The sequence below is a fragment of the Heteronotia binoei genome, chromosome 7, assembly GCF_032191835.1.
Source record: "Heteronotia binoei isolate CCM8104 ecotype False Entrance Well chromosome 7, APGP_CSIRO_Hbin_v1, whole genome shotgun sequence".
Lineage (NCBI taxonomy): Eukaryota > Metazoa > Chordata > Lepidosauria > Squamata > Gekkonidae > Heteronotia > Heteronotia binoei.
Genome location: NC_083229.1, coordinates 30,441,563 through 30,465,246, shown reverse-complemented (window position 1 = coordinate 30,465,246; position 23,684 = coordinate 30,441,563). Strand labels below are relative to the sequence as shown.

At 42.4% G+C, this 23,684-nt stretch overlaps 1 protein-coding gene across 6 annotated transcripts in view; it reads right to left on the bottom strand.

The window, feature by feature from the left end:
- CSMD3 (CUB and Sushi multiple domains 3) overlaps positions 1-23,684 on the bottom strand; it is a 933,126-nt gene that overhangs the window by 234,716 nt on the left and 674,726 nt on the right. For all 6 annotated transcript variants that reach the window (XM_060243303.1, XM_060243304.1, XM_060243306.1 and 3 more), the window contains 4 exons: positions 20,398-20,589; positions 19,216-19,342; positions 17,382-17,584; positions 2,785-2,976 (listed from right to left, as the gene is read on the bottom strand). In XM_060243303.1, the coding sequence (XP_060099286.1) occupies positions 2,785-2,976; positions 17,382-17,584; positions 19,216-19,342; positions 20,398-20,589 (714 nt within the window). The remainder of the gene's footprint in view (positions 1-2,784; positions 2,977-17,381; positions 17,585-19,215; positions 19,343-20,397; positions 20,590-23,684) is intronic.

Sequence of the window (23,684 nt, the reverse complement as noted above, 5' to 3'; positions counted from 1 at the left end):
GTGAGGATAAAGTAGATGCAAGGAGAACAATGTGAGTATATTTGTGTCCACAATGGGGAAAAACATGAAGTATATGTGAAGCAAAATAGATAACATAGCTGAAACTGGAGGGGGGCAGATAAAATATAGGTTGGGAGGGAGGGAGGGAGGAAATGAAATGAAGATATGGAGGCTTTTGACTTGACTTGATATGAAGTCTAGCTGAAGGATATAAATAGTATGTGGAGGGGAAACAGAGGGAAAGTGAGGTGCTCCATGCAAGTCCTCATAGGCTCTCCACTATGAAACTGGGTCCAGCGCAACCAACACAATATAGCTCAGAGCAGTGGTTGGGCTGGTGCCATGCAACTGGGCCAGATTTCTCCCAGAGACAGGCTGCCAGAGGGAGGGAAGGAGGAAAAGCTGAAGATGGGGAGAGGTGAAGAGAGTTTGGCTAGTGAATGGGAAGAAGGAATCAGGAAAAGAGAAGAGACCATGAGGTCTTCCAGGGAAGGAAAAAGAGGAATAGTGTAGAAAATGAGATGTCCCCACAAATTCCTGTGGTCATTCACTTGTACTACTTTATTCCTCACAATCACCAAAACATATTCCTTCAATTTAAGATTTTTAAAACTGAATAGGAATTTTGTGTTAGGAAAACAATGATAAAAAGACCCTGCTAATATAAAGATTATATTAAATACAGAAATTCTTAATTTTCTGATTAATGCCAAAGAATTATGCAGTCAGTTGATGTGTCTGTGTTTTGAATATGTTTTGTTTGCCACAAACATGCATTCTAAAGTGTAGTGTGGGGAAGACCAAGCCACATATCGTAGTAAGATACACTGAACCATTAACACATGGCAGTAGCCACTGATAATAGGCATGAGTTATATTTGATTGCTAATTTTAAAACCCATTTTAAAGCATTCTATATTAAACAAATTGTTTAAGACAGAATACCCGGAAACTGTGCTAGCATTCAGTTTCAAGAGAGATGAATCCAGGGACATTCCTCAAGTGAATTCATGCATATATTGGTAGAAAACTTTACAATGGACCATAAAACTCATGCATTTCAGTTTTAACAGGCAGACTGCAATGTGAATTTCTAGAACTCCTTTGATATCTTTTTTGTGCAATGTCTTTTTTTACATAGCCAGGAGAAATGTGCATGGTTTCATTAAAGCCTTTGTTCATTTTTTTTTTTAAATAACACATCTGGGATAATCATATTTTCCAGATCTTCACAGAAAACAAAGCTGTTGAACGTTTGCCCTTTCCAGAACCATCTGATCTCCCAGTCATATTAAATATTTACGAAGAACATTGTCACAACATATTATTCAAATAGAAAATCTAGTATGGCAAAATGATCAATTTTCATAAAGCTGTTTTTCTTTAATGTAAGTTTTATCTTTAAAATATCCTTTAACAAGCAATTCTCTGTATAATTCTAGCCGCACAGGACAATTTGGTACTAGATCCAACTGTACAAGCATTATAGTTGATTTGCTACTGGATCAGAAGAAAATTGAGTTTCTGAACAAGTGGCATGGCAATCAGGATTTTCTTTCTCAACTGGAGCAGGTTATGACCTTTCTTACATGCCCAGGGAAACGTTGTTCACCACTTTGGGGTCAGGAAGTAATTTTTCTCCAAGCTAGTTTGACCAGGGATCCTGGAGGTTTTTTGTTGTTGTTTTTTGCCATCTTCTGGGCATGAAGTGGGTGTCACTGAGGGTGTGAGGGGTGGTATTTGTGAGTTCCCTGCATGGTTGTGGGAAGGGGAAGAAGACTGTAAACTAATCTGAGACTCTGAGTGAAGGATGGGGTATAAATCCAATTGTTTCTTCTTGTGCATGCGGTTGGACTAGATGACACTGGAGGTCCCATCCAACTCTACAATTCTATGTTCTATGAATGAATATGCCTTCTCTCAGGGGTCACCTGTAGGTGCTGTAGCATCAGTCCACCAAGTGTTTTTAGAAAGTGGGCTAATGGTAACAGCTTGGATCCAGAGAATTTCTGCAGAGAGAAGTGGAGGGGATGAGTTTTGCCAATTCCACATTACAGTGCACAACTCCAGCTCCCTTCTCACATTGTTCCTTAGGGGGGGAGGGTTTCCTTTGACACTCAACAGCAGCATTTGGGCTGAATTTGGGACTGTAGCGGGAGGAAGGGGGGGGGGGAGAAAATTGTTCTCCACTGATGGAATTCCCTTACATCAGTGAAAATTTCCAGTGGATTGAACACATTGATTCCATCAAAATTTTGTAAGTGTTGTGTGTGTGTACGCATCCGTGTGTGCACGGGGAGGGTGATGGCTGATGTTATGGCTTGAGTGAGGAGAACCCATGTCAGTAATTAGGATGTCTGAAATAAAACAGTGGCATTTACGACATTCAGTAACATCCCTACATGCTGCATATCAAAGGCGACAACCGAAAGATCACACCAAATTTCTGACTGAGCTTTTTAGGATGCACATGTCTGCTGCAGGAAGAAAACCCACCAAAGTTTCTTAGAATCTCATCCACAGCTGGTTAACCTTAATTAAGGGGGGGGGGAGGGGATAAAGCTTTTGAATAGATTGTGAAATCATCCACTGATTTGTTAATGAAGTATGAAGGAACTCTGGTCTGTTGGTAGACAATTGTCCCATAGAGGCTTAATGAGTTGATCTCACATTTGTAGCTAATTTACCTTCATTCATTCTCAGAATACTGGCTTTGGGATCGGGTAACTATAACATGTTTTAGAGTCAGAAAAGCAGTTCTCTCTTCTCTTGGTTTCTGCATACCTATACAGACTGGTGGGTTGGGCTGCCAGAAGTACCGATTTTCTACCTGAATGCAGGTTATTCTCTCATCTCCTTGTAATTCATAACCAGGGTCACACTGAAAAATGACTGTGTCTCCAGGCTCTCTTCCATCCCCATTTCTGGTTCCATTCATGGGGACACCAGGATCACGACAAGCTGTTGCTACAGAGCCTAAGAGATAGCAAAAGAAATATTTTAATTCCATATTAAGCTATATATAGTACTGCCAATATGGTGAGTGGACCCAGGGGTATCGGACTTATTTATGAGGGCCAGTTATGAGGGCCAGATCTGATATAAATGAGACTTCGTTAGGCTGGGCCATGTCAGGTTGGGCTGGGCCATGTTGGGCCAGGCCATGTGTATACCTATTTGAGATTAGGTAGCAGAGATATAAACTTTATAAAGGACATAGACAAACAGAATTAAATTTAAAAAAAAAACACCCTTAAAACATGTTTAAAACGTTAGCACTTGTTGGTATTAAAGGTGCTTTCTTTGTATCTCTCCCATGGGATCCAGGGAACTGGACATAGAAAGCTCTGGCTCTTTCTTTCCTTCCTTCCCCAGGGGACCAGGAGAAGGAAGGAAGAGAGGCTTGGCTCAGTAGCTCTGCTGTGCGACTGAGAGAGCCTGGAAAAATAAGTTCTACCTTCCCCCCTTCCTCTCCAAGGGGGAGCATCAGCAATGGAGAAAATAAAGGTTTTGATCTGTAGCTCTTGTGCAAGCCTTGGAAAGCAAGCTGTGATACAGAAGGAAGCAAGCGAGAGGGAGAAGGAAGCAGATGACAGCCAGTTGTTTGGGGGCCTGATAGAAGCCCTCTCGGGGCCTGATTTGGCCCCCCAGGGCCACATGTTTGATGTCCCTGCTCTTCAGCATCACATTCCCATTGGACTCCCTCAGGCAACACACTAAAATATCGAGGAATTTCCCAAACCAGAGTTGGCAACCCCAGCTTCATAGCATATTTAAAGTGCATTACATAGTTCTGGTAGGCCAAATGATTTCCTAGGCCTCTTTTCTTTGGGGAAATTATCACAAAAATGCATGACCCAATAAAATGCATCTTTTATGCAATTATTCCTTTTATTTGCCATCTGTTTTAATTACAGAGTGTGCTCACATTTTTGCAGATTCAATGTAGCACTTCAGCACTTAGAATGCAATATCACACAGGCTGGTAGGAAGGTTCTGCTGAACAACTTATGCAAAAGTGATCTTTAAAGGATCAGGAAAGGTTTAGTCAAGAGGGACTAAATTAATTTGCTATAGGAGTTAATTTACCAAATATATATAAGAAATTGGGGGAGGTAGATCTTTGAATTTTTGGGTCAATTGGAATATTAGGACCTAGTGGGACGAAGAAACAGAAACATCTTTGACTCCAGCCTGATAGTGGTGACCATAGCAGCTGCCACCAAACGAGAGATGGCAGGCTCAGGGATTCCAGTGCTCCTGGGGAGGGGGAGATATAGCGGTGGGAGCAGATATTATAAGGGAAGAGGACAGAGACAAGACAGTGCTCGGCCTTCTTCCAATCTGCGTCCCATCCCAAGGGTGACAGGTAGTAGGGCTAGATGGAATAACCCACCTCCGTCATTGGTGTTGTGCAACGCCAGGTCCATCAACAATAAGACCTCAACTCTTCGAGAGTTTCTTCTCGAACAAAACATGGATCTGGCTTGCGTGACTGAGACCTGGACCCGAGAGGATGATACTGTAGCCCTCTCGCAAACAACTCCCCCGGGTTACTCAGTCCTACATCAATCACGGACTAGTGGGCGGGGGGGAGGGGTGGCATTATTTATACGGGAGGCTTACTCCTTCAGGGCACTCCCGGCCCCAAAGATTGAGGGTATCGAATGTGCCGGCCTGGCGTGGGAGGCTGGAGAGGGGTTGGCGGTCTGGCTGGTGTACCGTACGCCTAACGCACCGGCCAGCGCCTTACCGTCCCTACTGGAGGCGGCGACGGGCTGGGCGCTGGAGCACCCAAGGTTGATAATCCTGGGTGACTTCAACGTCCATGCTGATGACCCGTCCTCCAGTCAGGCGACGGACCTAGTGTCCTCCATGGCGACACTGGGACTCTCTCAACTTGTTATGACCCCCACTCACCAGGCTGGTCACATGTTGGACTTGGTCTTTGCGGCCGGGGTTGTAGTGAGCGATATAACCGCCACGGCGGTGCCATGGTCGGATCACTTTGCCCTCAAGGCCCATGTAGATATGCCTCCCCAAACCTGTTTAGGCGAGGAGCCTATTATGGCTCGCCCGCGGAGCCAGATGGACCCGGAACGGTTCCAAATGGCTCTGCGGGATCCCTGGCCCTCTGGCATTCCTCTCGATGACCTGGTTGAGTCCTGGAATAACCGGCTCGCTAGGGCCATCGAGGGGATTGCACCTCGACGCCCTCTGCGACCTCGGATTAGGCCGGCTCCGTGGTATACCCCGGAATTGCGCCGGCTGAAACAAGGCCTTAGACGGCTAGAGAGGCAATGGCGACGTACTCGCGACGAAGCGACTAGAACATCTTATAGGAAGTTTATGAAATCCTATGAGATGGCAATCAAGGCCGCAAAGAAAACATACTTCGCGACCAAGATTGCATCTGCAAATTCGCGCCCAGCCCAATTATTTAGAATAATTCGGAATCTTACTTCATTGCCACAGGGCAATCCAAAAGCTAAGGAATTGGAGATAGGCTGTGAGGCTTTTGCGAAATTTTTTGCAGAGAAGGTCCAATCGCTCCGCCACGACTGCCCCGCCAACTTAGATGCAGTAAGTGAACTTGAGGCCCAATGCGTGTCTTCAGATTTAACCTTGGACTGCTTCGACCCACTCAGCTTGGAGGAAGTCGACAGAATTCTTGGCACTGCACGACCCACAACTTGTGACCTGGACCCTTGCCCCTCCTGGTTAATTAAGGCCTGCCAGGAGGAATTGAAATGTCCTATACGGGACATCATAAATCGATCCCTTTCGGAGGGTGTTTTCCCAACATCCCTGAAAGAGGCAGTGGTCCGCCCTCTTTTGAAAAAAGTTACATCAGACCCGTCCGTATTGGCACATTATCGGCCGGTCTCAAATTTGCCCTTTCTGGGCAAAATTATTGAGAGGGCTGTGGCGTTGCAGCTGCAGAGCTTTCTGGAGGACGCTTCCACCTTGGACCCATGCCAGTCCGGCTTTCGCCCGGGCCATGGGACGGAAACAGTCTTGGTCGCCCTCATAGATGACCTCCGGCGGCAACTGGATCGGGGTGGCTCGGCAGTATTGCTGCTGCTCGACCTGTCGGCGGCGTTCGACATCGTCGACCACCGGCTGCTGGCCTGCCGCCTCGCCGACGCAGGAATTCGGGGGCTAGCCTTACAGTGGCTCTCCTCCTTCCTCGAAAATCGGGGACAAAGGGTGGCAGTTGGAGGGAAGCTGTCTCAGAGACACCCTCTGCACTGTGGGGTGCCTCAGGGAGCAGTTCTCTCCCCGATATTGTTTAACATCTTTATGCGCCCCCTTGCCCAGATTGCGCGGAGGTATGGGCTCGGTTGTCATCAGTACGCTGATGACACCCAGCTCTATCTATTGATGGAAGGCCGGACTGGCGATGTCCCTATAAATTTGGACCGGGCGTTACAGGCCGTGGCTGACTGGCTCAGGCTGAGTGGGCTGAAGCTGAATCCAACGAAGACTGAGGTCCTTTGCGTGGGCCGGGACGGACCGGGAGGGGAGATCATTCTGCCGGCTTTTGACGGTGCGCCACTGATACCAGTGCGCAGGGTCAAGAGCTTGGGGGTGCTACTGGAATCCTCGCTATCAATGGAGGCCCAGATAGCCGCCACCGCAAGATCCGCCTTCTTTCATCTTAAAAGGGCGAGGCAGTTGGCTCCCTTCTTGGAACGCGACGACCTAGCAACTGTGATCCACGCAACGGTCACCTCAAGATTAGACTACTGCAATGCCCTCTACATGGAGCTGCCCTTGTGTCGAACGCGGAGACTCCAGGTAGTGCAGAATGCGGCGGCCAGGCTGCTAGCGGGACTACCTAGATGGGAACACGTGCAGCCTGTGCTGCGGGATCTGCATTGGCTGCCGGTTGTCTACCGTGTTCGCTATAAGGTGCTGGTTATCACCTTTAAAGCCCTATATGGCCGAGGACCTGCCTACCTACGGGACCGCCTCTCCCCATATATTCCCCAGAGAGCACTAAGATCCAGCTCCCAAAACCTTCTACAAATCCCTGGGCCAAAAGAGGCCAGACTTAAGATAACCCGGGAGCAAGCCTTTTCACTAATGGCCCCTCGTTGGTGGAACCAACTCCCAGAGAGGGTGCGAGCCCTGCGGGATCTGAATCAGTTCCGCAGGGCTTGCAAAACCCATCTTTTTCAGCTCTCATTTGGAACAGGACCTGACCAAACTGACTAACTATCGTAATTTTAGCCACTTTATGTTGAAATTGGAACTGATGTATGACAATATGTAAACTATGACCGACAGAAATATAGCACCTATTTCTACCTACTTTATATTTTTATATCTTTTAATCTCCTATTCTCTTATTTTTATATTTTTAAACTTTATTAATTCATGTAATTGTATTATTTAAACCATTGCTGTCTATTTTAACCGAATCATGCTTGTCATGTCTGTGAGCCGCCCTGAGCCCGCCTTCTGGTGGGGGAGGGCGGGATATAAAAATAAAATTTGCTTTGCTTTGCTTTGCTTTGCTTTGTTTGTGTTGTTTCTGCAAACCTTCCTCTGTACATTCAAGATTGTTACTGTGTATCCCAGGATGATTCAACTGGCTTTCTATTTCTTTCTTCCAAAACCCAAAAACATTTCACACCTGAAACAATCAAACACACCAAGGTCCCTGGAACTTAAGCACTGTTTTCTTAGCCCTGTTGGACCAAACTGAGGTTTACACTTGTTCAACTTTATCTGCCTAATGTTTCATTGGGTCTGGGTGTCATAGGGATATTCCAGCAGCAAAAAACCCCAAAACAAAACAACCCTCCCCCCTTCTTACTGAACCTTTTTTGTACTAAAAATACCCATCTTTATCATTTTATGTCAAACATTTGCAAAGCTCGATGAATGGCACTTGCTTTGAGAAGGACTTAGTTCCGTCCATGATATCTCCAGTCAAGAAGCAGGTGACATGAAATGTCTCTGTGTGAGACTTTGGAAGCTTTTGGCAGAACAGCCAATACTGGACTGTTCTGGGCAATATCGGGCAGCTCCAAGTATTTACCGAACATGCGATATAACAACAGCATATGTGTGACAAGATTGCCAATGATCACCAAGACTTTTAATAAGATCTGAGCTTCCCCAAGACTCTACTGCAGTTCATCTAGAAGTTATCACAGTGCTGACTGAGGTGAAATACATTCTTACATAAAACTGGACTTCCCTGTGCTTTGTCTGTTATTTTTAAGTTCATTTCCCCTACCTCTATAATATTAAAAGTATTGTGAGCATTTTATTGGATGTTGTTTTAAAATGCCCTTTTGCCTCCTCACTCTTATTTTGGCTTTCTTCTATCATTCACAACCTGCCTGCCTTCAGTGCGTTTGGTACTTTAAATCCATACTGTGATGTGCACTGAATGCCATTGTTTCTATTAGCTGTTCATTTCTCTCAATATATCTTTCACAGCTACCCATGAAAATTTGTGGAGTAAGCACAAATTCCAACGTACACTCTTATAAACTTACATTCGCACCTGCAATGCAGTATTGACAGAAGACTTCTTGCATGGTACAGAGAATTAAGCTAACTCATCTCTTTATGCACATAAGAGTCTTGCAGTCTAGAATATTGTTGTTGTTGTCATTAAACTGTTAAATTACAGAGAAGTAGCCATGGTAGTATATTTTGGCAAAATAAAGCAGAAGTGGCACCCTTAAAGACTAACGACATTTATTCCAGCATGTGCTTTCCTGAGTCAAAAGCTCATTTCTGCAGATGCTTGTTTACCCCATTATATGCAGAACCCGCTTTGATAGTGACAGAAGTTTGTTTCTGAAGTTGCTGACTAAGAATGCAATCTGCCCACAGTTCTTTGAAGAACAAAATGTCTGTTCTGCTGTCAAGAACCTTTTCTATTTTGGAAGGGCATGTTGGAAGCTTGGGCAAAGTCACATAATATAAAATGCTTTATGTCCCTTAGAAACTAATGTTTGACAGGACCCATATATTCAAGCGATCCAGGCTAGAAACTGACTACAGCCACTGATTCATGTCTACAAAAGCCAAGTGCCAGATAAGGGGCTCTTTAACCTACTCTGCCTTCAGTATGTACAATGCTAGAGATTTTGATGGAACTCATACTTTAGTAGAACTTTTCCTACTCTTGTCCTATGTGAGTTCTCCAGAGGAGGAAACAGATGATGGCCAGGCTATCCATAATGGTGGCTATTCTATCTGTTTAAACACCGAATGTAGAAATCAAGAGGGGGGGAGCGTTATCTGGTTTTAAAAGGAAAAAAAGTTATGCTGGGGAGGAGTGTCGTCTGTTTATCTCCAGCTTCTCTCCCCAAGTCCTCTTCTCCTTCAACTGGCTCCAATTCTGTATGTGTGTTTGGAGATAAGAATGTGAGAGATCACCAAAGGGGTAAGTTTCATGCACCAACAGGTCTTCTCTCTCCTCTGTGTGAATAACGCAGTCCCACATCTCAAATCAGTCCTATAATTCTCATGTCTGGTTTAGCCCTGAGGTGCTTAACAAGAAATATAAGCCTCTATGGGTATAGATGCTGCATGTGCAGGTGGGACTTCTTGGCTAAAAACAAAAAAAAAAGCTCTCTATTTTAGAAAAGTGTTACCACTATGCAGTAAGCAATATGTTAGCAAGACTAGCAATCACAAAATCAACATTGTTGGTAGTGCTTTGGCAGCACAATAGTGTCCTTTAAGTATTGTGGCAACTTTTAAATCTCAATATTCCTCTCACTTTAAAGCTAAACCTAATCACTTTATCCCATTTTTTTCCCCTTTTACTCCGGCAGTTTGCTAATGTTGCACTTGTTCAGGTTTTGAATTTTAGATTCAATCTGAACTGTATAAGACATTTTAAAAGCTCTGCACAAGCACATTATTACTTTGTGTTGCTTTATATAATCTATTTTAGAATCACATCTGCTTTCCTCATAGCTACTTTACATTCATGACTCATCACTGTTCAGTGATGAATAAATCCCCAAGTTTCTCTTTCTTTTCCCATCTCTAAAATATGAGTTTTGTGCAGAGGGGGGGGGGAACAAATTATTCTCCAAATGCTCTTTTCTTATACTTTCAACTATCAAATGTCATCCCTTTTCAATTACATGAATCCATGAAGCTATCTAGTTTTCTCTGTATAATCTTCCTATCCTGTCTATTCCAACAATGTCATCATTAGCAAATTTCATGAATCCACTGTGCTAGCTATAGTTAGGTCATGTCAGGAAAACATGATACAAAATGTTTTCAAGGCTAATTTACAGCCTTTTCACTGGTAAATGTTATGGGCAAAGCTCTAGCACCCTATTCTCCTCCTAGTAAGATCTTTATTAGCTCTGTTAATCCTTTCTTAATTACCATTGTCTCTACCTCATGTGGCTAAAACTCTCATGATTTAAAAATGCATCTTTAGCTTCTAAAAATGGAGAATGAAAAAGAGCAAGTCTATCAGCTTCATTTAAATACTGTTGTATCTTTTGTTTTAAATTTCTGTTTAAATTTCAGAACTATGGATTGTGGTTTGAGAACATCCTTCGTTATAAACTTTCAGCAGTAAACCTTACCAAAGTAAAATATTTCAGCTGCAAGAAAATCTGATAAGGTAAAGGTAGTCCCCTGTGCAAGCACCAGTCGTTTTCGACTCTGGGGTGACGTTGCTTCACAACGTTTTCACAGCAGATGTTTTACGGGGTGGTTTGCCATGCCTTCACCAGTCATCTTCACTTTCCCCCCAGCAAGCTGGGTACTCATTTTACCAAGCTTGAAAGGATGGAAGGCTGAGTCAACCTGGCGCTGGCTACCTGAACCAACTTCCACTGGGATCAAACTCAGGTTGTGAGCAGAGGGCTCCAACCGCAGTACTGCAGCTTTACAACTCTTGCTAACTCTGATAGTGAACATGAAAAGCCATATATATATTTTTAAAGTGAGTCAATGTTGGAGGGAAACTGAAATCCTTGTGAGAATTCTATTAGTACTTCTGCTATACCTAAACATGTGTTAATTTATTCTTACTGAATATGCAAACACTGCTTCTGTAATAATTTATAGGCCAAAAAGAAAAAATCAGAAACGCTTGAGATTCCAGCCTTATTGAACTTCACAAGTTTCCCAGTAAAATACACAGCTAGGATAATTGGATTGGGGGACATTTGCCCAGTACTTCCCTGTTTATTGCAGACTATTCTCATCTGAACAGATCCATGAAACACATAATGAGAAATGAACTGTACTCTACCACAGGTTCTGAAGGTAGATCCAAGTGGGCAGCCATGTTGGTCTGAAGCAACAGAACAAAGCAGTAAAGTTGCACCTTTTAAGACCAACTAAAAGGTGCAACTTGTCTACTGCTAGGTTCTAAAGGTGTGTGGCTCTCTTAGGAGATCCCTGTATTGTCATCACCATTGGAGCTCTAACTGGAGCCTGCTGCTGTGTAGTGGCCATGGGGCATCCCTCTGGAAATTCTGAGGTTCACCAGACTGTACTCAGAATTCGTCTCTAGCAGCCAGCAGCAACGCTGCTTGGCTGCAGGGACGTCTTTGCCTCCCTGGAAGATGAAAGGAGTACTTTTGCAGCCCATTTGGGTGCGTTTTATAGGGAGTGGAGCTTGCTCCAGTATCGGCAGCACCATCCACCCTCTACCTCAGTCTTCACTGGACAATCGGCCCTCCCTCCCACCGATTGTTATGTAGGCAAGGGCTGGTTGCCTCATAGTATTGGGGGGCTGCGTAGGAATTTTTTCTCCCCACCTGATTGGCAGTTTGCTGGGATGTTTTTTCGCCTACCCTACCTAGCAGGTCAGTGGATTGTGGATTTGGCTATAGGGAGGTGCTGTTAAATAGGTTGTTCGCTTTAGTTTTGGCAGGTTTTACGTGCTTATGGTACTGTGCGGCTAGGGGAGGACCCGAAAGCATCCCTTCTTGGGGGATTAGGGGTCTGGCAGGATCAACCTTTGGGTTTGATGACCCGGGGTGGGAGGATGCAGACTGTTCTTTGAGGTTTGACTGGAGGGTGCCTTCCACTGAGATATGCATCTGGTGGTTGGACCCTCTGGGGCTTGCCTTCTTGCTGAGCTGACTTGGCAGGAGCTGTGGCGAACAGCTTTGGCTGGGAGCTGGGTCCCTCGCCCGCTGAATGGCAGGAGAGGTGTCTGTTGAGACCCCTGGCCCTGGCCCAGGCCACAGTTCTGGTTAGCCCTTGCTGTTTATTCTATACTCAATAAAGTGGCCCTTAGTTATACCCAATACCTTGCGTCCAACTCTTTATTCCAACTTGGGGGGGCAATCTTCTCCATTTGAAAGGAGCCTTCATCTCATTTTAAAACTGGCCCTGGGCAGGTTTTGACAGCCTTCAGAAGCAGCAAGATTGGAATTCTGTGGATAACCTTTCTACGAAATACAGACCTTTCAACCTTTCAAAACACTGTCTGTTTGCCTATTATCTGTCTATCCAGAGGGGGGGAAGGGGGGGAGAGAGGGAGAGAAGATTGATTGTCTACCTGGGAAGTAGATTCCAAATTGATATATTGGGTCATGTCTTGCTGTCAATGTGGGATAAAGGAGCTCAAAAGCTTATCCATGAAGCTACAAGATCATTGAAGTCTATGCAGACTTAAGGATTGAAAAGTAAAGTTCAAGGACCCATGCGAATGTACAAGGACTTTGCAACTGATCATGCTGCAGTACTTTGAGCTCACAATTGGCCTCTCTTAACTAGACATTCTGTGGAACAGTCGATATAATGGATCCTTATGTAGCCTTAAGAACTGAAAAGTGTTTCATCTTATCACTTCTGGGAAATGCTCAATTGGTACAAGAATGCTCACAGTTTTGGTTCAAGAATTTCTGATATACTACTTTGGGTATTTGTAATGGCAGGGGTAGAATACATACTAGAATTGAAATCTTCAAAGAATTTTAACTGTCAACAATTCAAAGCTGAATCATCCTAATGATCACTATGGCAACACTATAACTGTCTTACACACCATTTGGGTCAGATGACAACTTTAAAAGAATTTAATGAAAGGGATATGATTAACGAAAGGGAAAGGATTAATGAGAAAGATAAAGACAATTCTCTCAAAAATAGAGTGCAAGATTATTTTTACCCTTTGATATTATGATTCTGCATTTGGGTCAAAACCAAAAAGCATTTTTTGTGGTTTATACACACACACACACACACACACACAGGGGTCGTTCTGCAGAAAAACAGGTGGTGGAGCTCATCCAGGGATTGTTATGCAGCTGCAATACTATTCAATGGACAAGGAGGTGGGACTCTCAGGAGGAGGAGGAACTCTCAGAAAGGTTCAGGAGCTGTGCTTCTGTGAGCTCCCACTGAATCTGAGGCCTGTATATATATATATATATATATATATATATATATATATATATATATATATATATATATATATATATACACACACACACACACACACACACACACACACACACAAAGAAGGCTGAGTATCTTGAATAACTTCAATCAGGCAGCAAGGGAAAGATCAAGTAATATATCCAGCTCACTAATTTCACCTTGAAAGGACAACTTTCTAACCTTAGAAGTTTATTGTGCATTTCCGCATTTCATGAATAAGACAAAAGCAGACTCCTTCAAATGTGAAGACAGCTGCTTAACATGTCCAGCATTAGAATCTGGTTTTTAAAACTGCTGCAGAAACATTCAGAAGGTCAAAGATGCCCTCCACACTGACCTGAAATAGCCTAATGTCCGCACTCATGTTTGATGTGGCTTCTAACAGCAAAGTGAAAGGAGGCAGTCTGCTTGCTTCTTTAAAAATAAGTAAATAAAAAAATACTGTCCAAATTACTTGGTGTTGTACTTACAAAAGTAAGGTATGTAAAGTGACGGAAATTATTTTAAAACATTTTTTGGGGAAAAGCCTGTTTTACAAAATGGCATGGGTCTTGGGCAGAGGATGGGATTGTATCACTGATCATCTACAGTGTCACAGACTTTATCCAACACATGTCCATTCTGTCATGCAACAATACTCAACACAGCATTCACAAGGGGCTGGGCTCAACTATCTCTCCACAGACAAAACATATGTAATTTGTGGGGGGAGGAACAATAAAAGGCAATAGAAGAAGGAGAAGAAGAATTGCAGATTTATGACCCGCCCTTCTCTCTGAATCAGAGACTCAGAGTGGCTTACAATCTCCTATATCTTCTCCCTCCACAACAGACACCCTGTGAGGTGGGTGGGGTTGAGAGGACTCTCACAGCAGCTGCCCTTTCAAGGACAACCTCTGCGATAGCTATGGCTAATCCAAGGCCATTCCAGCAAGGTGCAAGTGCAGGAGTGGGGAATCAAACTCCCAGATAAGAGTCCACGCACTTAACCACTACACAAAACTAGCAGCACAAGAGAAGATTCTGACAAGGATAATATTAGGATACAAAGCAAATAGTTATCATGCTATAAGCTAATGGCCTGGAAAAAGGCTTTCTCTTTATTTCCCACTCTAGGTATTTGCCTGTTGGAGAAGGTAGAGTTGTAAAGAGAAATTGTTTTCATTCCCTTTTACCTAGTTTCTCAATGAAATCCAACAATCTTATTCTTTTCTCTTTTTTCCTGGAGCTATTTTCTTGTTTAAACAATTTTATTGATAACATATGGTAACAATTTCCGTTAATAACTTCTTTTCATCTATCCCATATGCTTCTTTCTAATCACCCCTCCCCCATTACTTGACCCCCGCCAGTGCTATTTACTCAAAATACTAACATTAAAAGGTACCCTTAATTACTAAGAACTAAAATTAATATTCTTCTTTCTTCTAAAGTTTAATCATTATCAAAAATTGCCCAAAGTCCTTTTACTTTCCACTCGTCTTCTACATAACTTCTAAATTTTTTCCACTCCCTTTTAAAATTTTCTAAATCAGTCTCTTAAAGTTCTTGTTAATTTGTCCATCTCACTCCATGTCATAACTTTTACAAACCAATCCCTTTTTTCTGGTATTTTTTCTTGCTTCCATAACTGTGCATATAGTGTCCTAGCAGCTGAAAGCAAGTACCAAATTATAGTTCTATCTTCTTTTGGAATTTTTTTCCATTTGTAATCCCAACAGAAAAGTCTCTGCAGCTTTCTTGAGTTCATATCCCAAGATCCTAGAAATTTCTTGTTGGATCATCTGCCAATACTTTTTCACTCTTTCACAAGTCCACCACATATGGTAGAAAGAACCTTCATGTTTTTGCATTTCCAACATCTGTCTGGCATCTTGTTATTCATCTTTGCCAATTTTTTAGGAGTCATATACCATCTATACATCATTTTAAAACAGTTCTCTTTAATACTCTGACATGTTGAAAGTTTCATAGAGTTCTTCCATAAATATTCCCATGTAGCCATCTGAATTTCTTTATTTACATTTATTGCCCATTTGATCATTTGAGATTTCACTACTTCATCTTCTGTAGACCATTTTAAAAGTAACTTATAAGTTTTTGAAATTAATTTTTCATTATCTCCAAGCAGAACTTTTTCCATTTGTTTGCTCTCGTCTTATTCAGTTTTAATATCATTTTCCACCAAACTCTTTATTTGTTGTATTTGAAACCAATCGCATTTGTTATTCAACTCCACAGCAGTTTTCAATACTATTTTGCCACTTTGTATTTTTAATAGTTGACTGTATGACAGCCATTTTTCCTCACCTGTCTCAGCCATTTTCTAATCAATTAAGGTTTTGTCCAAGAGGAATTTGAAGAGAAGAGGGCCCGAAGTGTCTACAAAAGTTCAGAATTTCACTCTATAGATGCTCAGAGGAAGAAAATGTCTTCCCAAACTTTCCTGTTTTCTCAAACACCACCTTGTGGCATGTAACATAACACAACTGCAAGGGCTGACATTACAAAAGGGAAATTTCTCTTTAGGGGGAAATGCCTGGTTTGAGAGAGAGAGAGACAGACAGAGACAGAGGACTCAACAGCTATAGCTAAAAAATAGTGAATTTTGAGGGGAAAGAAATTTAACTGCCCATAGCAATGCTAGGACAAAACAGACATGCCACACAGCATTTGGCCAGTGATACCTGGTTGGGAATCCACATGCACAGCAACTACAGTCTACAGTGGTACTCTCCCAACCTCACCATATACAGACACAACTATGGAACAATGTGAAAAACAGCTATTGAACTACAAAACAAGCCTGTGGGAAAAGGGATGTGCTCTATGGTTTAGCATGAGAGCACTGAATTGAAAGTACAGACAACTGCTGTGCTGACTGTCCTCATCCTACAGTGCTTAACAGAGCTTATTGGGCTCCAGATTGCACTTTCTTCTGTGGAGGAGCCTACAGAAAACAAGGAGCTGAATTTCATTTAAAGAAAAATGGCAGTCTTTAATTTGTTAAAAAAGGCATTTTCAGCAAGAGTGCTGCAAAAATACAGAAATCTCTGCATTGACAAGGAGAACTATTAGGAATCTAGATTCAAGTGGATAGCCATGTTGGTCTGAAGCAGTAGAACAAAGAGTCCAGTGGCATCTTTAAGATGAACAAAGTTTTATTCAGGGTGTGAGCTTTTGTGTACACACCCACTTCCTCAGATGGCATGAAATGGGAATATAATCTTACATATTTTATATATCTCACATATAGTGGATGGGTAGTAAAATTAGCAAACAGAATAACAAAGGTGTTTTTAAGAGATTAAAAAGATAATAAAATAGATAGATAATAAACTAGAGATAACAGACTTTCAATTTATTACTCTTTAAGAAACCTTCAAGGATGCATTAATCTCCAATTCTGACATATGTATATCCTTGTTATTTCCCTGCCAGCTGAACTCTAACAGGAGATAGCCATATAACCAAGCTTATTATCCTTTTATCTGTTAAATAAATAAAAAAAACCATCTACATTATTCTCTACATTGTTGCTATTACATCACTACACAACTTTCCTTAGTCAATGTTCTATTTCTATCATTAGCCAATATTCCTGATGTCATGGTGTAACAGCTCCTACTTGCTCAGACAAAACAAAACAAAGCTCTGGTAGTTCATCCCTCTTTGTTTTATATATTATATTTTCTTATTCATTTTAATAACAATAAACATTTCCACAAATCCATAGCAAAGTCTATGGCTAGGATTCAATCTTTGCTATCCCCCCACCCCATAACAGGTCTTCACCATTTACCTCATAATCAAATTTATTTCTTTCATATTCCAAAGCAATAAGGAGACTCAACCATCATCACAAACAAACATGTAGTTAAATGATTACTTGGTTGCATCCTGGTCTACTCAAAAACCTAACATACAGATCAATGAAATGGGAACCACTCTAAATCCGTATGTACATATTAACTTACTTGAAAACTGAATGGCAAATCCTGATTTGCTGATATAAAAGTCTGTGTCAAACTGGATTGTTACTATGTTGAGAGTGCTGTGGATGCCTTCTGGAATAAGAGAACCACTAATTTCTTTTAGCAACATGTCATTTTCAGGTGGACCATCCCAAACACGGAGTATATCGTGCGATGCTTCAGTATCGAATGCAAGAAACTGGAGGCTGTTAAAAACACCAAGGATTTATCTTTCCATTGAACTAATAATTATAAGAAAATAATTGTAATGTGTCAATAAGTTTACATATTATGACTTTGGTTGCATCTAAACTTTTTTGCAAGCAGAAGGATTTCCATTTGCAGGAGAAGGATTTCCTTGGCTCTCCCTCCCACTGCAGCCCCCAAATGTTGCTCCTGGGGGATGGGAGATCCCTCAGGAATAGCTGGGGAGGATTGAAGGTCTGCTGAGAGAGCAAGGGGTTAGTAAAAATGATCTCCTGTTTATACAGATGGAAATTGGAAATGGGATAGGTTGTAACTTTGTAACTTACAAACATACCAACTTTCTAAACTTATTGGGGGGGAGTTAGGTAATATGATTGAACCTCAGGGCTTTTTTTTTTTTTTTTAGCAGGAATGCACAGGAACACAGTTCCAGCTGGTTTGGCACCAGGAGGTGTGGCCTAATATGCAAAGGAGTTACTGCTGGGCTTTTTCTACAAAAGAAGCCTATGTGAAACAATGATGTCAGGGGTGTGGCCTAATATGAAAATGAGTCCCTGCTGGGCTTTTTCTACCAAAAAAGCCCTGCTGAACCTTAAGTTCTTTCCTCTGCTATGGTGTCATTGGCCTTATAGCATACATGCAAGTTTTTCTCTCTTTTTTTGGGGGGGGGGATCAAATACATTTTTAAAAGAGAGGTAGTGAATAGATTCTGCAGGGCATTTTGAGTGCCAGCTTTATAGAATCTTCAGAAGAGATGGCTGCTATGCAAAAAAAAAAAAGACTTATTTTATTCCTTCCTCCTCACATCATGCCATTGGAATAAACAAGGCAGCAACATGAACACTGAAGAACTCATCCGTGCCTCACAAATGTCCCACATGTCAGTGCACATAATAGCAATCTCTATGAAGTGGAATAGCTGGTTCTAAAGATCACACCTAAAGAGGGGTGTGGGTTTTCCAATAAAACATTAATCAGAAAATTTTCCAGATTTTTTTTAGAGAGAAAATTATACCCTAAATACAGGGTGAGCTGATTTTTTTTAAAAAATAAGCAATTTAAAATAACAATTATTTGCAGTCTAAAGGCAGATGGCAAAAACCTGTCATTACTATCACATACTGCCAATCATTTCACAGGCAGGGGGGAAGAGGTCAAGATGAACATGGAGAGCAAACGAGGATACCAGCCTAAATGGTAACTGTCTCTGTCATTAACCAAAAGTCTAGTGGAACATCTCTGCCTTAAAGGCCCCGCTGAGTTGCAAAAGTTCCCATAGGACCCTGATGGTATTCGGCAAAGAGTTCCATCAGGTTGGGCCAGGAATGGAAAGGCCCTGGCTCTGGTTAAGGACAGCTGGCTATCTTTGGGGCCAGGGACCAGTAGCGTAAGGCCATGGAGCATAAGGCTCTCCCAGAGACAAAGAAGATGTTTATGTAGGAAAATTAATTATGTAAGAGAATCCTATGCATGTTTGATAGTAAATTAATCCTATGGTGTTAATGTGGTTGCAGTAAAGGGTCTTCTGAGAAAACCACACATAATGCCTTAAACTGGTTTGCTGCAGGGTCTCATAGGCCTGAATCTTTCATTTTTCTTTCCTCTATGAACCAAGACTGCATTGGAGTACCTGACAATATTTCCTGGATCAACTTCAATCATCCACATGCAACGGAGATTATTGTCATAAGGAAATGGATAGCCTGGAGATAAGATTCTTCCAGAGGATTCTCCTTTAAAACGACCTCCACATTCAGCTGGTAAAATAAATCAGCAATCAAGAAATAGCAAGTTAAAGTTTATGTTAATATTTCAGCCAAAATGTCTGCTATTCCTGTGCTGCTATCAAATAAATTTCCCAGTAAACGCATTCACTTCACTACTTATATATATAGACTATAGAGCACTTACAATAAAATCCTTAATAGAGTTGCTCCAGTCTAAGCTAATTTATGTCAATGGAGATAAGACAGGAATTACTCTGCATAGGATTGCATTGTTAAACTTTTCCCAGAGGCCTTTCAGAAAGTCTACTTGAGCAGACAATCACAGAGTTGAGACAGATATCTTAATATAACAATAGAGAAACCATGGGCGTATTCTGAGCAGGTCACTTCAGCATCATGATTTATTTATTGATAAATAATTTCAAGCCACTTTTCTACCAAGGCATCTACGTGGTCCATAGTAAGAGGAAGCCACAAATACAGCCAAGGAGGGGGTGGTTAATGTAAGAAATGTCAGAGCTGTGGAACATGTTTCCTTAAAAAAACACACAAATGATCCAGTTATCAGCCATGGATATTTTAGAGCAAATAGCTTGTGGGACATCCTATACAAGGCAAGATGTCTCTTTCTGTCCCACATGTCTCTCAGATCCTCTGCATCCATCCTTATCCCACCTTACTTTTGCCAATGCAAAATTGCATCAAATCTAGATGGATAAAGCTGCTCTTATATTCCAACATAAGCAACTGCAACTGGTCCTGTCCACGTTTCCATCTCTTCCCCAGAACAGAAGAAACCCATGCATGGCACTTCCTTGCTACATAGGATTCCCATCTGAATTCTCAGCAATAGCACCAATAACCTATTGTTGCCCTGATGAATCACAGCACTGAACAGAAGGAACAAGAGAACAAATTACTCCAACACAGTCAGAGGTCCTTTGTGTGGCTCCAGCATCCTCTTTCTGCTGTCCAACATACAAATGTAACTAGCAGTCTACTAATTACATCCCTTATCTCTCTTACAAAACAGAATCTGTTCATTAAAGCTTTAAAAGAAAAATAAGGGGGGGGGGATCTATTACCGATACAAGATGGCAGTGGATAGTCCCATGCCCTTCTTTCTCCTGTCATGCACTTAAGCAGACTACTTCCATGGAGTGTGTACCCTGGATTGCATCCATAAATGATGGTGCTGCCAGCAAAGTGACCCTGATCACTTATCTTGTATCCAAATTGTGGCACACCTGGATCCTCACAATGAGAAAGCTCGAAGCCTGGAGTAAGAGCAAAAATAGAGCTATTAAAATTAGGACACAGATTGCTTCTGACTCAGGAGTGTAGTATAAAAATCCAGGGTCTATGTTTTGACTGGAAAGGATGAAAAAAAAAAGATGCTGAAAAACATATATGATATTAAACAATCAGATATCCCCAAAGGTGGAGGGGGTCTTTTCTTGATTACCAAGCTATGGCCCAGGATTTTTCAGGTGGGGGACTTTTTAAAAATTCAGGGGGGACCTCATTTTTTTTAAAGCCCCCTCCCACCTAAAAACCCCACCACAATCTCCCCTACACCTGCCCCCACCTGATACTTGCTTTAGATGGAGATGATGGGGATTGAACTTGGGACCTTCCTCATTCAAAGCAGATGCTCGGCCATAGAGGCACAGACAGCATTCAATTAAATGAACAGTGAAGAAAAATAACAGTGGCCTATTTCACAGATCCACATGCGCAGTAGCATGCTGCACATCAATTGAGGATTTCTGTACAAGGAAAACTTAAATCACCTGCTGAGACAGCAGCCTCACAAACAGGTGATCAGTGTTTCCAAAGCCAACCATCTGCTGGATTCAGTTCAGCAACATTCACCAAATTCACCAAGCATTTGAATAGGTGCTTTTATTTATTTATTTTGGGGGGCAGGGAGATAACAGACAAAGGAAGGATTAGCAAAAAAGCTATAATGGAATCATCTATTACTGGACCTATGTGCTCTGGCTAGCATGGAGGTTTTCAACCAACCACAGTAATCTCTTATCCATAGTAATTTTCCTTAATTTATTCCAAAATTTGGTTCTCGATATACTGTAAAATGCTCCTCTGAGATCCATAAATCCTGTATAAAGGATGTCTGGGAGGGAGATGTATTCTTCAGTTAGATGGGAAAGAATAAAATCAAGTTGGAACATCCTCTTCTAAAACAAATTTGCTCCCATCCTAAAACACTGCTAGACTCTATCAATTCCAGCAAAATATTTGACAAATAAGAATATAATTTTCTGAAAAAGAAAGCAGGGTAATTTGAGGATAACATACCAGATAAGAACAATTCCCTTTTTTCAATATAGTAACTTTAACGGTCTGCTCCCAAAAAATATGGCATAAAGCCAGAAAGATTAATCATTCTAAAGACTGGAGTTAAAACTTCAGCCCACCAGCCAGGATTGACTTTAAATAAATTATTTGGAATCAAATCTACACCTAGAGCTTTACCCCCACAGACAGAAGGAAGAGACGGACACAAGGGTTTGGGTAACTAAGGGCCACTTTCTTTATTATCCATTAACAACAAGGGCTATAAACATAACAGGCAGCATGGCAGGGCCAGGGGACGAAATACCCCTCCCCTGCTGCATGACGGGCGAGCCACCCTGCCCCAGGTATAGCCAAAATGCATGGTTCGTACCCAGCCGGCCTAGCAAAGGTTATGCCCTGGAGTTCCAACCCCCATCCACACAGCTGAAGGGCGGATCAATCCATACAAACCCGAGGCAATCTGCTTCATCACTCAACTAGTCCGCATGGCCCAGGAATGATTTAGCTAGACCCCGTGCCCCAAAACTGGGGTGCAATTGGTGCTCACCGAGCTGCATAACGGAAGTTAGGCAAAAAACCCAGCCAACCTGAAAGTGACCAGCCTACTTAAACCAGCCACACCCTAGTCAATTCCACAATCCCTTCTACAAGTAGTGTGAGGTAGGTGAAAAACACCACTTCCAACAGCCAATCAGGAAGAGATGAAAAAATTTCTACCCCGTCCCCTATAAATTAAGAGCAACCAGCTATCGCCCACACTGCCTCAAGGGCGGGAGGATGAGCCGAGCATGAGGCGAAGACTGGGAGGTAGAAGTGGAGACAGCCATTAAGGAGTGCCTGCTCTGCCCTCACCTCCCATAATGCCCTGCCTGCTCCTCCTCCTTACAAAGGGGCAAAACGACCCCCGGAGACAAGGCTGTGCAGCCTGCCTCCGGCTAGGAGCCACACTCCCACAATGCAGCTGGGAAAAGAATTGCTCCACAACTTTAGGTGCCACTGGAGGACAGATAGGAAGAGGTTCAGGAATAGCAGATAACACTGAATTTTGGCTCCATAGAGAAGAAAAGGGAACTAAAATATTTTACACACTGTCTTTACTGTCAATGCAACGCAATAAGAAATGTTATAATGAACCATCCACTGTTACTGCAGCACAGCAAATAGAACAGTTTTAACAGGAACTCTTACGGTGTAATCAGAAACAGTTACATGCATGTCATTCTACTGATATCAGTAGACTTAAAGGACTGCTTAGAAGAATTGCAGATTTATACCCCACCCTTCTCTCTGAACAGTGGCCCCGTGGCACAGAGTGGTAAAGCAGCAGTACTGCAGTACTGTGGTCTGAACTAAGAACATAAGAGAAGCCAATTTGGATCAGGCCAGTGGCCCATCCAGTCCAACACTGTATCACACAGTGGCCAGAAATTATATATACACACACACATACACACACACTGTGGCTAATAGACACTGATGGACCTCTGCTCCATATGTTTATCTAACACCCTCTTGAAGCTGGCTATGCTTGTAGCCGCCGCCACCTCCTGTGGCAGTGAATTCCACATGTTAATCACCCTTTGGGTGAAGAAGTACCTCCTTTTATTCATTCTAACCCGACTGCTCAGCAATTTCATTGAATGCCCACGAGTTCTTGTATTGTGAGAAAGGGAGAAAAGTACTTCTTTCTCTACCTTCTCCATCCCATGCATAATCTTGTAAACCTCTATCATGTCACCCCGCAGTCAACGTTTCTCCAAGCTAAAGAGCCCCAAGCGTTTTAACCTTTCTTCATAGGGAAAGTGTTCCAAACCTGTAATCATTCTAGTTGCCCTTTTCTGCACTCTCTGTTCACAACCTGAGTTCGATTCTGGTGGAAGCTGGATTCAGGTAGCCAGCCCAAGGTTGACTCAGCCTTCCATCCTTCCAAGGTCGGTAAAATGAGTACCCAGCTTGCTGGGGGAAAGTGTAAAAGACTGGGGAAGGCAGTGGCAAACCACCAGAGACTCAGAACAGCTTACAATCTCCTATGTCTTCTCCCCCCATAACA